The sequence below is a fragment of the Mustela erminea genome, chromosome 4 (genome assembly GCF_009829155.1).
Source record: "Mustela erminea isolate mMusErm1 chromosome 4, mMusErm1.Pri, whole genome shotgun sequence".
In the NCBI taxonomy this organism is placed as follows: Eukaryota; Metazoa; Chordata; class Mammalia; order Carnivora; family Mustelidae; genus Mustela; species Mustela erminea.
The window spans coordinates 83,032,716-83,047,296 of NC_045617.1; the positions used below are offsets into that span (position 1 = coordinate 83,032,716).

At 36.7% G+C, this 14,581-nt stretch overlaps 1 protein-coding gene across 1 annotated transcript; it reads right to left on the reverse strand.

The window, feature by feature from the left end:
• Positions 1-9,414: 9,414 nt before the first annotated feature.
• LOC116588539 (transmembrane protein 230-like) lies at positions 9,415-11,769 on the reverse strand. The gene has a single exon (XM_032339729.1). The coding sequence runs from the start codon at positions 11,334-11,336 to the stop codon at positions 10,905-10,907; it is 432 nt and encodes a 143-aa protein (XP_032195620.1). The 5' UTR covers positions 11,337-11,769; the 3' UTR covers positions 9,415-10,904.
• Between the last annotated feature and the right edge of the window lie 2,812 nt (positions 11,770-14,581).

Genomic DNA, 14,581 nt, shown 5'->3' on the forward strand with positions numbered 1-14,581 from the left:
CATGTGACTAATGACATAGGTCCACCATTCAAGGGTCATACAGAGTAGTTTCAGTGACCTAAATACCTTCTATGTCCCTCTTACTTAACCCTCCATCTTTTCCAACCCCTGGTAATCGCTAATCTTTTTACTGTCTCCATGGTTTTTTCCTTTTCCAAAATGTCATATAGTTCTGATCCTGGTAATCGCTAATCTTTTTACTGTCTCCATGGTTTTTTCCTTTTCCAAAATGTCATATAGTTCTGATCCTATAGGATGTAGCTGTTTCAGATTGGTTTCTTTCACTGAGTACCATAGACTAGGTTTCCTACATGCATGATTATTCCTGCATGTATATTCATGACTTGATAGTTCCTTTTAGCATTAAATAATATTTCCTTGTCTGGGTGTACCACAGTTTATTTATTCACTTACCTACTGAAAGATTTCTTGTGTTCAAGATTTCCAAGTTCTGGCAATTATGGATAAAGCTGCTGTGAACATCCATGTGTAGGTTTTTCTGTGGAGAGAAGTTGCCAACACCTTTGGGTAAATACCAAGGAGTGTAACTGCTGTATCCTAAAGTAAGAATATGTTTACTTCTATTTCTTATTTTTATTTTTTTTATTTGACAGAGAGAGAGATCACAAGTAGGCAGAGAGGCAGGCAGAGAGAGAGGGGGAAGCGGGCTCCCTGCTGAGCAGAGAGCCCGATGTGGGGCTTGATCCCAGAACCCTGAGATCATGACCCGAGCTGAAGGCAGTGGCTTAACCCACTGAGCCACCCAGGTGCCCCGAATATGTTTACTTTTGAAAGAAATCATCAACTGTCTTCCAAAATGCCATTTTGCATTCCCACCAGCAATGAATAGACGTTCCTGATGCTCCACATCTTTGCCAGTGATGGGTATTGTTAGTGTTCTCATTCTGGCTATTCCGTTAGGTGTGTAGTGGTATTTCATTGTTTTAATTTGCAATTCTCTAATGACATATGATGGATATGGGGCTGGATCCCAGGACCCTGGGATCGTGACCTGAGTCAAAGGCAGGTGCTTAACGGCTGAGCCACCCAGGTCCCCTCCACAGCTTATTTTTAAAATTGAATTGTTTGTTTTCTTATTGTTGAGTTCTAAGACTTATTTGTATATTTTGGATAACAATCTTTTATTAGATATGTCTTTTTTCCCAAGTCTCTGCCTTGTCTTTTTCATTCTCTTGACAGTGTCAGGTCACAGATTTTTAATTTTAATTAATCCCAGCTTATCAATTATTTCCTTCATAAATTGTAACTTTGGTATCTTAATCTTAAAAGTCAGGACAAAACCCAAGTTCATCTAAGTTTTCTCCTATGTTACCTTCTAGGAGTTTCACTATTCTGTTTTACTTTTAAGTCTATGGCCCATTTTTGAGTTAATTTTTGTGAAGGATGTGAGGTTTATGTCTAGATTCCTTTCTTTCTTTTTCTTTTCTTTCTTTCTTTTTTTTTTTTTTTGCATGTGGGTGTGCAGGTGTCCCAGCACCATTCATTGAGGAAAAAAATGACCTTCTGTATTATTGTCTTTGCTCCCTGTCAATATCAATTGCCTATATTTATGTGGGACTATTTCTAGGCTTTCTATTCTATTCTGTTGATGGATTATTTTATTCTTTTACAAATACTACTATACTGCCTTGATACTATAGCTTTCCAGTAAGTCTTAAAGTCAGGTAATATCAGTCCTCCAGTTTTATTCTACTCTTTCAATAGTGTTGGCTATTCTGGGTCTCTTACTTCTCCATATAAACTATAGAATCAGCTTGTTGGTATCCACAAAATGCTTGCAAGCTAACATCTGTAAAAGGCTGTGGTAAGAATTTCAGGACACCATGTGGTCAAATAAGTGGTATTTATTAGTAGTAATATAGTTATTATTAATACATGTCATCAATACATCACAATCTTAATCTTATTTTGAATATTGTATTTGGAGACTCTCAAATACTTATACCTGATAACTTTAATGAGACAAATTGTTATTATTTCAGCATTCTCACTTTTCTCTCTTTTATAGACCTACTAAGAGTAATGTTTTTTTCTAAGACAAAATTTGATTATTCAGGATACTTAAAAGTAGTTCTGAACATAAAAATAATACATTCATAATAAGCACTTAACTGGTACAAGTATAATGTGAAAAAAATTAAAGCACATACATTTTGAAATCCATTAATCAAATCAGAATATTACAATAGCACATATATCTTTTTTTAATTGATTAATTTTTTTTTTAGGGAGAGAGTTGCAAGTAGTGGAGAGGGGCAGAGAGAGAAAGAAAATCCTAAGCAGACTCCACACCCATTGTGGAGCCCCACGTGGGGCTCAATCTCACGACCTGACCATGACCTGAGCTGAGATCAAGATTCAGACACTAACCAACTGGGCCACACAAGTACCCCCAAAATGCATATCTCTAAGACAATTGGTAAAAATGCACAAACTTATTTAGAATGGAAAAAACATTTTTCCCCATCTAACTTATCTTTTTTATAAGCTAGGAGTGAATATGTGTTTTTTTGTTTTGTTTTTCTCTGTTTTGGGGAGGTGGGAGAATATATATTTTTATGAATATATTTTTTAAAAAAATAAATGGGATAATAGGTACTGTTCTATAGCTTACTTTTTTAAACATGTGATAATCATTTCACACCTTTCTAAATTTTGAACATATGTGTATGTGTATATATATGCATATACTTTTTATTAAATAATCCCACAATCTATTGTAATGGTTATTGAGCAAGACTTAGTTTTCATTTTCTTATTTTTAAAACAATGTAACACTAAATATTCTCCTGAAGTTGTATCTGTTTAGTTCTTGAGGTAGATATTTGTGTTTGTGTGTGTGTTTTTACATATATGTGATAAATTTCTAGATGTGACATTTTTCAGTCAGCAGTTATGCATATTTAAATTTTAATTTGTATTGTTAAATGGCAATTAATTTATAATATTCCATAATTATTACATTTTTAAGGTGAAAATCTGGGCCAGCATTATAATTGGTAAATTATTTCAGTTGTATAGACATGAAAGGATAATTCTAATACTTTAATCTCAATAAGATAGTCAGTTAAATAATATCTTACCTAAAATGTTTTATTCTGTGTAAACAATTTTCTGTTCAATTATATTTGTAAGTGCTTCATTTTCCAGTTAAACTTTCATATACAGAAGCAGCAAACCAACACCTTTAAAATATATTAAAAACCATATTTAGAAGATACATATAAATTACCTTGATATGTCAAAGAAAATGAGATGAAGACACAAGCAAATACTATGTCTCAGTATTTTGGCCATTCAGAACAATTTTGTATTTATGTGTGTGCCATCTGATATCCTCTTTATGACTTAGCACTTAGATAAAGCACATAAGCATCAAATGAACCATTCAAAATTGGAAATTACTGAATGGGAGAAAATATTTGCCTATCATTTATTTGATAAGAGGTTAATATCAAAAGTATGTAAAGAACTTAGACAACTCAATAGCAAAAAGCTAAATAATCCAGTTAAAAAATGGGCAGAAGATCTGAACAATTTTTCCAACGACAGCCACAATGAAATATTACCTCACATTGTTAGTACAGGTATCAGAAAGATAAGAAATAGCAACTGTTGGTGATGATGTGGAGAGAAGGGGACACTTGTGCTCTGTTGGTACGATTGTGAATTGGTGCTGCCATTGTGGAAAACAGCACCGCAGTTCCTTAAAAATAGAACTACCATGATCTAATAATTCCACTTTTGGGTATTTGTCCAAAGAAAATGAAAACATTAACTTAAAAAGATATCTGTACCCACATGTTTATTGGAGCATTAAGTGTTTATTGACTAATGGGTAAAGAAACTGTAGCATATTATTTAGTCATAAAAAAAGAATGATATCCTGCCATTTCTGACAACATGGATGGACCTTGAGGGCATTATGCTAAATGAAGTAAGTCACACAGAGAAAGAGAAAACTGTATAATCTCTCTTATATATAGAGCCTATATTTAAAATCAAAACAAAAACAAAACTCAAGATCACAGATACAAAATACAGATTGGTAAAAATTACAATTTTTTCAGCAGTTTAATGAGTGAGGAACACCATATTTATACCAAACTTTGTATTAGATAGGATGTGAGATAGTTGCCTATATTGAAATGATTTCACTTCGTAACCATATCTGTTTTTGCCCTCCTGATCACAGTAGAGAGTCTGATCCTAGCAAAGCCTCAAAGTTCAAAGTTTTAACAGAAGGAATGAGGTTTAAGTTTGCCGAATTCATTCTAGAGCCCTGAAATCTGTTTCGACCCTTCCAGTCCTTGAGATTTCCCAACATTCGTGCAACACATTCCTTTTCTAAAAAGTTAGTTACCAGAGTTCATTTCTGTTATCTGCCATAAAAACAACAACAACAACAAAACAAACTTCATCTGTGTAGGACTTGAAGGGAAAGGCATGTGGAGGGGCAGAGGCAGAGGGAGAAAAGCTGACTCCCCACTGAGCGTGGCAATTGAGCTACACTAATTCTGAAGGAAAAAAGATGAATTCTGATGATTATGTGCATAACGCATTCGTCCCCGTTCTCCATGGGGGGATATGTTTCAAGACCCCAGCGGAAGCCTGAAAACACAGATAGTACCAAACTCTATGTACACTATGTTATTTCCTATGCATACATACCTATGATAAAGTTCAATTTGTAAATTAGGCCCAATAAGAATTAGAAACTAACAATAAAATAGACAAATTATAATCATATCTGTAATAAAAGTTATGTGAATGTGATCTTTTTCTCAAAATATCTTTCTGCACTATATTCATCTTTCCTCTTGTGATGATGTGAGATAATAAATTGCCCACATGATGAGCTGAAGTGAGATGAATGGCGTCGACATTGTGGCATAGCCTTAGGCTACTACTGAGCTTGTTCTGATGATAGTCAGGAGGATCATCTGCTTCCAGATCATGGTAGGCTGAGTCACTGACGTCATATGGAAAATAAAACTGTGGATAAGACAGTGGGGGACTACTGTAGATTGCAGCAAATTACAATTTGCCTTTAGAAGTAAAGAGTTTGACAGTAATTCAACGGCAAATTGTCCATCTTGTGACTTGTCCTGTGTTTTTCTTCTCATTTATTCCATCTTCTAGTTTTCCACTTGACTGCTGGCGTATTCTAACACAGGACAGTGCGCCGTGAAAGGGAACATGCATATCAATCATAATGGAATGCAAATATACTGAACGTTTTCTTCTTTCCCATCCTGAGTGAGCAACATTACTTTAACATTTTATCTGTATTTGTCCTCTACCATCAAGCATAACCTTGTAAATGCTTACCTCTGGCATTTCACACCCTCCCTTGGGTCTTGGGAAATGCTGAGCTCTCCTTCCGCCTGTGCACTGAGTCAAAGAAGTCTTAAACCTGCTAGTGTTGACTTGTCATGGCAGGAATATGACAGGTCTCTGTGGATCAGATTTCTATGGCTCTTCCCCCACTTCCTTTTCCTTCCCAAGGTATGTAGAAAGCTCAAAAAGAGCATGTTCTAGCTATAGAGATCTGGAATTTCCATTAAATAATTGGTTCAGAAGTGGATTATAGACAAACATGAAGAAGAGCCACAGACTCAAGACCTCTGGAATTTCCACGGATGAAACTTGTCTAAGAAATACAACACCTGGAATTACATTTGCGTATTTTCAACTTCGTGTCATGAACACACCTTTAGAAAAATGTTCAATATATCCTATTTTAATAGTTAAAATCTCTCAAAAGCATTCATGAAACTTAATAAAAATTAAGATAATTACATACCTTTGTATGTAATTAAGATATAAACATATCTTTTATTAAATCTTTTATTAAACAATAAAAATTAAGATGATTACATATCTATTTAAAACATCTAAAGTCACCTCTTTTAACTTTCAGGTTGTATATAAATTTAGAAACCCTAAAAGCGTGGTGACATCTTTTTATCATTTTTCAAAAGTTAATGTTGGAGTGCCAGGGTGGCTCAGTTGGTTAAGCCTCTGACCCTTGGCTTTGGCTCAGGTCATGATCTCATGGGCTGTGAGACACAGCCCTGGATTTGGACTCCATTCTCAGAGGAGAGTCTGCTTGAAGCTTCTCTGCCTCAGCCTCTCCCCGCATTCACTGTGTCTCACTCTCTTCCTGTCTTTCTAAAATAAATAAATAAATCTTTTAAGAAAAGTTAATGTTAAAACTTATGACATCAGCCATAAAAGAATTCTTGGAAAGATTTTTCACCAGTAAGGTAAATTTACCTTATGAGATAAAAGACAGCAACCATTCTGCTTTGTGGCTTTGATGTTGTAAGCAGTATGTTTTTTAGGAGGAAAGATCCATGTCCAGAGTAAAAAACACAAAATATGACCTATGTTTCAATATTTGGGACTCCATACCATAAAGGGGACCCTTAAAGTAATTCAAAACAGGATGAAGTATTACAAAATGGAAATAAAAAACAATTTAGAAAGAATTTAGTGATTTCACAGAAGTCTCACTAATTTTAGGAGACTTAATTATTAATTTATCAATAATTTAATATTAATATTTATTAATAATTATTAATATTATTTATAATATTTATTAATAATTGTTTATAATAATTATTAATTATTTCAAGAAGCAGCCCAGCAAGTTAATATAAATTGAATTCTGTCTTGGTGTGACCTGTGCAAGGTATTTTCATATTTGTGATCTTTTTATCCCCAATGTGCACTAGGAACTAGATATTCTTACTACCACTTTATGTAAGAGGAGACAAGGCTCACCACAGATGAGTGCTGTGACTGGGGTTACCAGGACTACATTATTACTGTGGTAGGCCTATGTGGCAGTTGGTTCAGTACCCTTACTTTGTATTTCTTACAGGAGAGATTTGTTTGTATTTGATTTTATCAACCAGATAGAAAAATATATATATATTGCTTGATGTAAACATAGTCCAGAAAGATAAAAGAACCTGGATATTGCACATGGAATTTTATTGTCCTTTAGGTCTTATTAGATTTGGAATTTCTGATTTATTTATTTTATGTTTGTTTTCACTTAAGACTCGGTACATTCTTTTTAAAGTATATTTGCCTACGGCCTTTTTAAATAAACATTTTTTCAGGTTATCAATGAGTAAAACTTGACTGGAAATTTCAAAAATGCATGGGCTTAATTTATTCTTAAGCCTTCATATGTCCTTATATTTAAGATAGGCAATAGTAATTTCTTCATTTATTCTTTCATCCCACAAACTTATTCAGTGCTTACTACATTCTGGCTGTCATTCTAAGAATTGAAGAAAACAGACAAAAGTCCCTATTTTCCTAACACTAACATGTTAGGGGGAAAGACAGACACCAAACAATAAATATAATAAATAAGAAAATTGTTTAGCATATTGGAAGAAGAGAAATGAAAAAGTAATGTAGGAAAGTGGTGATCAGAAGTGAAGGGAAGGGTATTAACAGGTTGCATTATTATTTTTTTTGGCAGGTTGCATTATTTAATAGGATAGTCAGGGTAGTCCTCATGAACACCTAGGTGTGCATACATGAATGGGATTTATAGTAGAGTTCTTTCTCATAGTTCAACCTGATTCCCTAACAGTTTCCTCAACTTTTTTAAACTACAAAGAGAAACACTTTGAGCTATAGCTGCCCTGCAGGCTCTTATTCACACATCTAGTTACACTGATGATCCCTCATCCAACATCTAGTTTACTCATATGTACATTGTTGCTTCATCATGGGAGTCACGTGTGATCAACCAAACTCTTTCTAGGACCGCAGAAGCACTGTGTTAAAAATCAGCAAATTTCTTCAACGGCAACTGACTAATGAGGAAGTGGAATCCATAGTGAAACAGGCTACTTTTAAAATCATAGAAGAAAAACCCAGAGCAGATTATGACATTGAGATCCACTTTTTTGAAAGGGCGGAGAACAAGACTTCCTCTGAAAAATTAATGATAAAGTGATATGCTTTGTTTCAAAAATTAGGGACAGTGTCCTACTCTAAGCGCGTTCTTGGAAATAGTTTTCTGTGCGTAGATGGGTGATGCTGCGGTCTCCTCTCTGCCAGCATCTCTTGTGCCCAGTGACCTGGCCTGCCCAGACAGCCAGCCACGATGACCAGCTATCAGTCACTGCTGGAAATCCAATCTTGTCAAAAGGATATTATTATAAGAAATTGGCCTAAACTTTGAATTAACAGAAGAGCCAAATATATATAATTTATAATTCAGCGAGAGTTATCAGATATGTGACCTGGTGAACTATAGTTTTAAAGTTACGGCACACACCATGAATGCCATATCTGAAATTCAAACAATGCTCCAGTTTCTAATACTACCTTCTATAATCTGACCATGTTCTGATACTCCTTTTGTCTTTATTTGCCTAACTGTTCTCTTTGTGATAAGGTCATCTATGCACTGAAGTTTGCACTATTGACTGTATTTGGATCTTTGATACCTAAACTGACATTCCTTCACTGCCATTTTGTAGGTTAACCTTCTATCAAAAAAGTACTTCCTTTCCATCACTGTGTCCTCCTTTTAATATTAATTATACACAGTGAAGTTGGGCTGGACTTTTTACCAGATACTTTTCAATGGACTATTTTGTATAGTTTGTGTTTTCTAAGAGGGAGGATTGTGAAGGTGTATCAAAGCCCAAAAAAATTACAGCTCATGTTTTCCATGTTCATTTTGCACAATCTCAAGCTAGTATTTAGAAATATATCATTTTATTCCATTTGTTACGTGTCTGGTCTGGGTACATAATATAGTACCAGCGGAAGACCACCAAACTCTTAACTTGGGTATGTTTTGTGCATCTTAAGGGTTAACAGGGTTAAGAGTGTATCTTTCTTCTCCTTTATGAGTTGCCAATATTCTTTGTCCAGGGAATGCACTCTTTTATCTTTCATAAATCTAAGTCTATTCAGGCATTCACTCATTTTCTTATGCTTCACTTTATTGCACTTTGCTAATAATTGCATTTTTTACACAATGAAAGTTTGCAGCCACTCTGCATCCAGTAAGTCTGTTAGCGCCACTTCTTCATCAAAAGTTGCTCACTTCATGTCTCTGCGTCACATTTTGATAGTTCTCACAATATTTCAAACGTTTTCATTGCTATATCAATGGACTGAAATCTCAAATGATGATTAGCATTTTTTAGCAAGACAATATTTTTAAATTTTCCTTTTAGAACAGGAGAGAGGTGGGGGTGGAGGAGAGGCAGAGGGAGAGAGAATCTTAAGCAGGCTCCAGGCCCAGTGCAGAGCCCAACATGGGGTTCAATCTCATGATCTTGAGGTCATGACCTGGGCTGCAAACGAGAGTTGGATTTTAAACCAACTTAGTCACTCAGATGTCCCAATTTTTAAATTTAGGTACTTACATTTTTTTTGGACATTGCATACCTAGTAGACTACAATATAGTTTACATGACTTTATATGCACTGGGAAATCAAAAAATTCATTTGACTCACTTTATTGCAATACTTGTTTCATTGAGGTAGTGTGGGATGGAACGAATCCACAGTATCTCCAAAGTATGCCTGTATTCTTTATCTACAACACTTCAGAAAGTATTTCTTTTTGCAAGATGATCTCTTTTATTCTTTTTTTTAATTTATTTTTTATTTATTTTCAGCATAAAATATGCTGCTTCATCAGTTATCTTTAATCTGGAGCTACAGCCTTAACTGCAGATATGTCTCCACATTCAGTCCTTTTCTCCAGATCCTTTACTTTCTCTAGAAAGCCAGATGTACCACAGAGCTAATGATACTTAATATAGGTCCTTTGCTATGCATGATACTTAATTTTGTATTTTCTTAAGAGACCCCTCCAAATTACATAAGCCTTAGGTGCCACAAATCCTATATCTGCCCTATATTCTTATATAGGACTCCAGAGGAAAAGATACTCACATGAATAAAAAACAATCCAGTGACCTGATTTAAACTAAGAGATGACTTTATAGATGAGCAGTCTCATTCTCTTGGGTTGCCACCTTTCCTAGGTTAACTCAAATGGAAACACTTCACTTGTGGCTTTAGTCAATTTTATGTGCAATCTTCTATAAAATCCTATCTTACAGTAGGGAATTAACACTTTGGCGAACACCTCTGTGCAATGTTGTTAATATAAATACTATATTTGACCTCTACAGAAACCTCAAACAGTAAGAATTATGGTCCCAAACTCTGTCTCAGAATATTAGGATAATTTGTCCAGGGTTACACAGCTAAAAAATTGGCATCTGGGATGTAAAACCACTTTTATCTCACTCTACAGCTCCACACAACACAACTGTATTGTTCTCTTTATTTCTCCTACGTTGATATTTGATTTTACCAAGATATCCATAGACCACAAAACTGACGATAAGCATGGAGGATAAAATACTCAGAAATTTTCCAAGTAAGTTAACTAATATGAAAGTAGACATACTGCATTTTTCCATTTGCCACAAGATAAAATTATCAACGAGGACTACTTAAAAGAGATGTTCAGCTCTAAATAGGGTGGTGGGGGCAACATTTTGTTCTACAGAATAACATCACTTTCCAGTACAATTAATGTTGCTTTTCTTCCACTCTGTATATCCATGTGGAAACATTTGTCAGGGGTTTAAGCCAGGGCCAGGAAAACAAAAATGATGCACTTCTTAGCTTTCTGTTTGGCTAACTGTAAGCTCAGTGAACATTTTGGGGATGAATTTATAAGACCTGGCCATAGTTTTGCTAAATATCTACAAAGCTGCAGAGTTCCTTAGTCCCGAGGCATAGGTTTCTCCCAAATGCCTGAAGGCTCCGCTCCGCCCCCTCCGCGAGTCCTCTTCTCCTGGCTGCGGCGGGGGCTAGTCATCGCAGGTCGGAAGGTCACTGAAGGAGTAGCCCTGGCAGCCTCGGTGCGCTCTGTAGGCGATGAACAGGTGGTAAAACCCGGGCAGGAACACGAGGATGCCAACAATCAGAACCGGAACGGCCCGGTTGGCGCCCACTTTGCTGATGTGGCCCGCCAGCAGAAGGCAGCCCACGATTACGAGAAAGGTACCAATCAAAAACTGCGCGGTGGCACAGGCAATGGCCTTATAAGGAATCTTAGTAGAGCTTCTCTTAAACTTTAATATGTGAGCTCTCACTGTACATCTTTGCAACTTAAAGCTCGCTTCGGCAGGTAATGTTTCCTTCTGACGATGAATGTGTCCACTGTCAGTGCTGGAGAGCTTTGAGTATTTCACTTTGCTACTGGGGATCCCGGCAGCCACGTTGGTGCGACTGGGCACCATAACCGGCGGAGTGGATGGCGAGCTCGCCCGCTGCAGCGGGCGGAGGCGTCAGGGCCCCCGCGCCCACCCAACGGCTGCCCCGAGCTCCGCGGAGGCTCGCTTCAGCATCTCCCTTTCATCTGAACTCCCCCTAAAGAACTGTTTCTGCAAGACTGCCGTGTTCTTGATGGATATTCCTCTTTTATCGTGAAAAGTTGCGATTACTTTGATAGTCTGATGTTATATTGGCGTCTTTATTTTCTTAGGGCACTTCTAGTCAACTCTGATTCCTTTGTCATTACAAGTATTCATATTGAGTAGATTAGCTTACATTCAGTAGAGTTCAATCACTCAGTCTCAGAATTTCCATTTTCCGTTCATGTTCGTCATCACGTCCCACGTTTGCCTCTCTTCTCTTCCATTGGTCTAACATGCAGCACACTTAGCTCATTTGATCAGCCTCCAATGGCTAACTAGGGGACAGGAGAGATGTGACCGTTGCCATCGAACCTCGCTGAAATCTTGGCTCTGCCTCTTCTTAACTGTGTATCCGTGGTCATAATGTGTATCTAAAAGCCTACTTCCTGCTATCAAACAGGGAAGGGAATCTTAACAGGCACTGCAGGAGATCATTGTGTTGTACTTACGGAATGAAGGATGCAAACTGCTTTGCTTCTAGAGGTCCCCCCATGGAGCTCAGGTCCTGACATGATCAAGGGCAAGTCGTGTCCAAAGACTTTAAGGCATCTCATGCCTAAGTTTTGACTCATTTTATAGATCACATTAAGTTATAGTGCCTGAGCATTGAATTGGCTGCCTTGTGGGAGTGATGTGCCCTTTAGAGTGGTACGGTTTAATGAGAAGTGGTGTGGTCTTCTGTTAGGCTGTTGCTGAAGGGGTTCCTTCTTCATGAGGGGTTGACTTGAGAGAGATCTCTAAGTTCTCTCTCAACTCTTGGAGTTTGTACCTGAGCTGTAGGCTCTGCTTCAAGCATTTTCTACCAACCAAATATAGGATTTCTCTCACTTCTGTGCTCTATGCCTACTTCTTATTAACCTATCCCTTCTTACCAGTTTATAATTCATCATAAAATTTATCACCTACTATATACACAATCTCATTTAATTCAATTTAACCTCATTTGGAAGGTGGATTTTAAGTTCTACCAGTGAGTTGTATTTTTAAATGTGTATTCTTTTATATTTGACCAAGGAATATAAAGCTTCTCTACAGAAGTAATGGTGTATCTTTAAAGTCTTTTAAACCATAAAAAGCCTAGCACTAAGCCTTCTGCTTTTTGTAAACCCAGTGTTTACAAAATATAATACAAATAGAATATAACTACTTAAGATAACTTTCCTATAGCTATTTAAATTACAATCTTCCCTTTATTTACAAGGCATTTTATAAGGTACAATCTTGTCTTTCTAACATATCTCAGAAATACAAAGTTTGATTTGCATTTTTGGCCCATGGTCACACACCTAGTTAATAGCAAAGCTAAGATAAGTTATACGTAGAGGATGTCCCAACTATTAGGAGCTAGAGGCAAGTCCTTTGCAATGGAGTTAAGCTTTGACTTCATTCCAATTTGTATTCTATGTCTATAATCACAATTGGGGTGAACTAGATGATAGAAATAATATCTCAGACATGTCCATAATGGGTTCTTGAGACCAGACATTTGCATTATGAAAGAGAAGACAGTCGGAAGAGATCTGTCTGAGAAAAGAAAGTAAAACTGAGGCAGAGGAATTGCATACTTATTCCAGTGGCCAATCTCAGAGATACTATCCAATTTTAGTGGGACTTTCATAGTCCAAAGGGGACCTGTGCCTGAGGTAGTAATTTTGCTGCAGGAAAACAAGAGGAAAAGATATGAATACAAGGTATAAATTGTAAGACAATACTGACATACCAAAGGACAGAGGAGATGGTAATTCATTACAGAAATGTATTTCAAGTAGTTTAACATTAATATATTACTTATTATATTGATTTTATCAGCTGGTTTGGTCCATATCATGTTAGTGTTTCCTTAAATAATACAGCTGGCTTATTTTATTTATATGTAAATAAATAATCCATTTTTAAATTTAAAAATGTAAACAGGAGTAATTTCAGTACTCATTTATATTTATTTATTTTTAAACTTTTTTTAAAATTTAATTTTATTTTTTCAGTGTTCCAAGATTCATTGTTTTATGCACCACACCCAGTGCTCCATGCAATATGTGCCCTCCTTAATACCCGCCACCAGGCTCACCTAACCCCCGGGCCCCCTCTCCTCCCAAACCCTCAGTTTATTTCTCAGAGTCCACAGTCTCTCATGGTTTGTCTCTCCCTCCAATTTCCCCCAATTCACTCTTCCTTTCCTTCTCCTAATGTCCACCATGTTATTCCTTATGTTCTGTACTATTTAAAATAGTGTAGAGTCCAGGCTTTCACTGAGGTAGTGTGACCATGTAGCCAGTTGCTACTTAGGATCATTAAGGAAGAATTGAGCTTTGTAGACTTAACCCAGGAACTACCCCACACCTCCCTAAATTGAAAGTGGCAGAGATGCAATAAAATTATCCAGAGATCTGAAGACTTTCAACAAAATATAGCTTATCTGAGCAAAACTCACTTTTCTGTTTTCTTCCATATGTACACATCACTATTGCATACACTTACTGACAGCTAAAAGCAACAAAATCATGTTTCACTATAGCGCCCCCTCCTCTTTAGCATATATAACAGATATATTAGAGGTAACTAAAATATGTTAGATTCATCATCACTAGCCATCAGGGAGATTCAAATTAAAATTACATTGAGGGGCGCCTGGGTGGCTCAGTGGATTAAGCCGCTGCCTTTGGCTCAGGTCATGATCTCAGGGTCCTGGGATCGAGTGCCGCATCGGGCTCTCTGCTCGGCAGGGAGTCTGCTTCTCTCTCTCTCTCTGCCTGCCTCTCTGTCTACTTGTGATCTCTCTCTGTCAAATGAATAAATAAAATCTTAAAAAAAAAAACTACATTGAGATATCACCTTACACCAGTTAGAATGGCCCAAATTAGCAAGACAGGAAACAACATGTGTTGGAGAGAATGTGGAGAAAGGGGAACCCTCTTACACTGTTGGTGGGAACGCAAGTTGGTGCAGCCACTTTGGAAAACAGTGTGGAGATTCCTCAAGAAATTAAAAATAGAACTTCCCTATGACCCTGCAATTGCACTCCTGGGTATTTCCCCAAGGATACAGATGTAGTGAAAAGAAGGGCCATC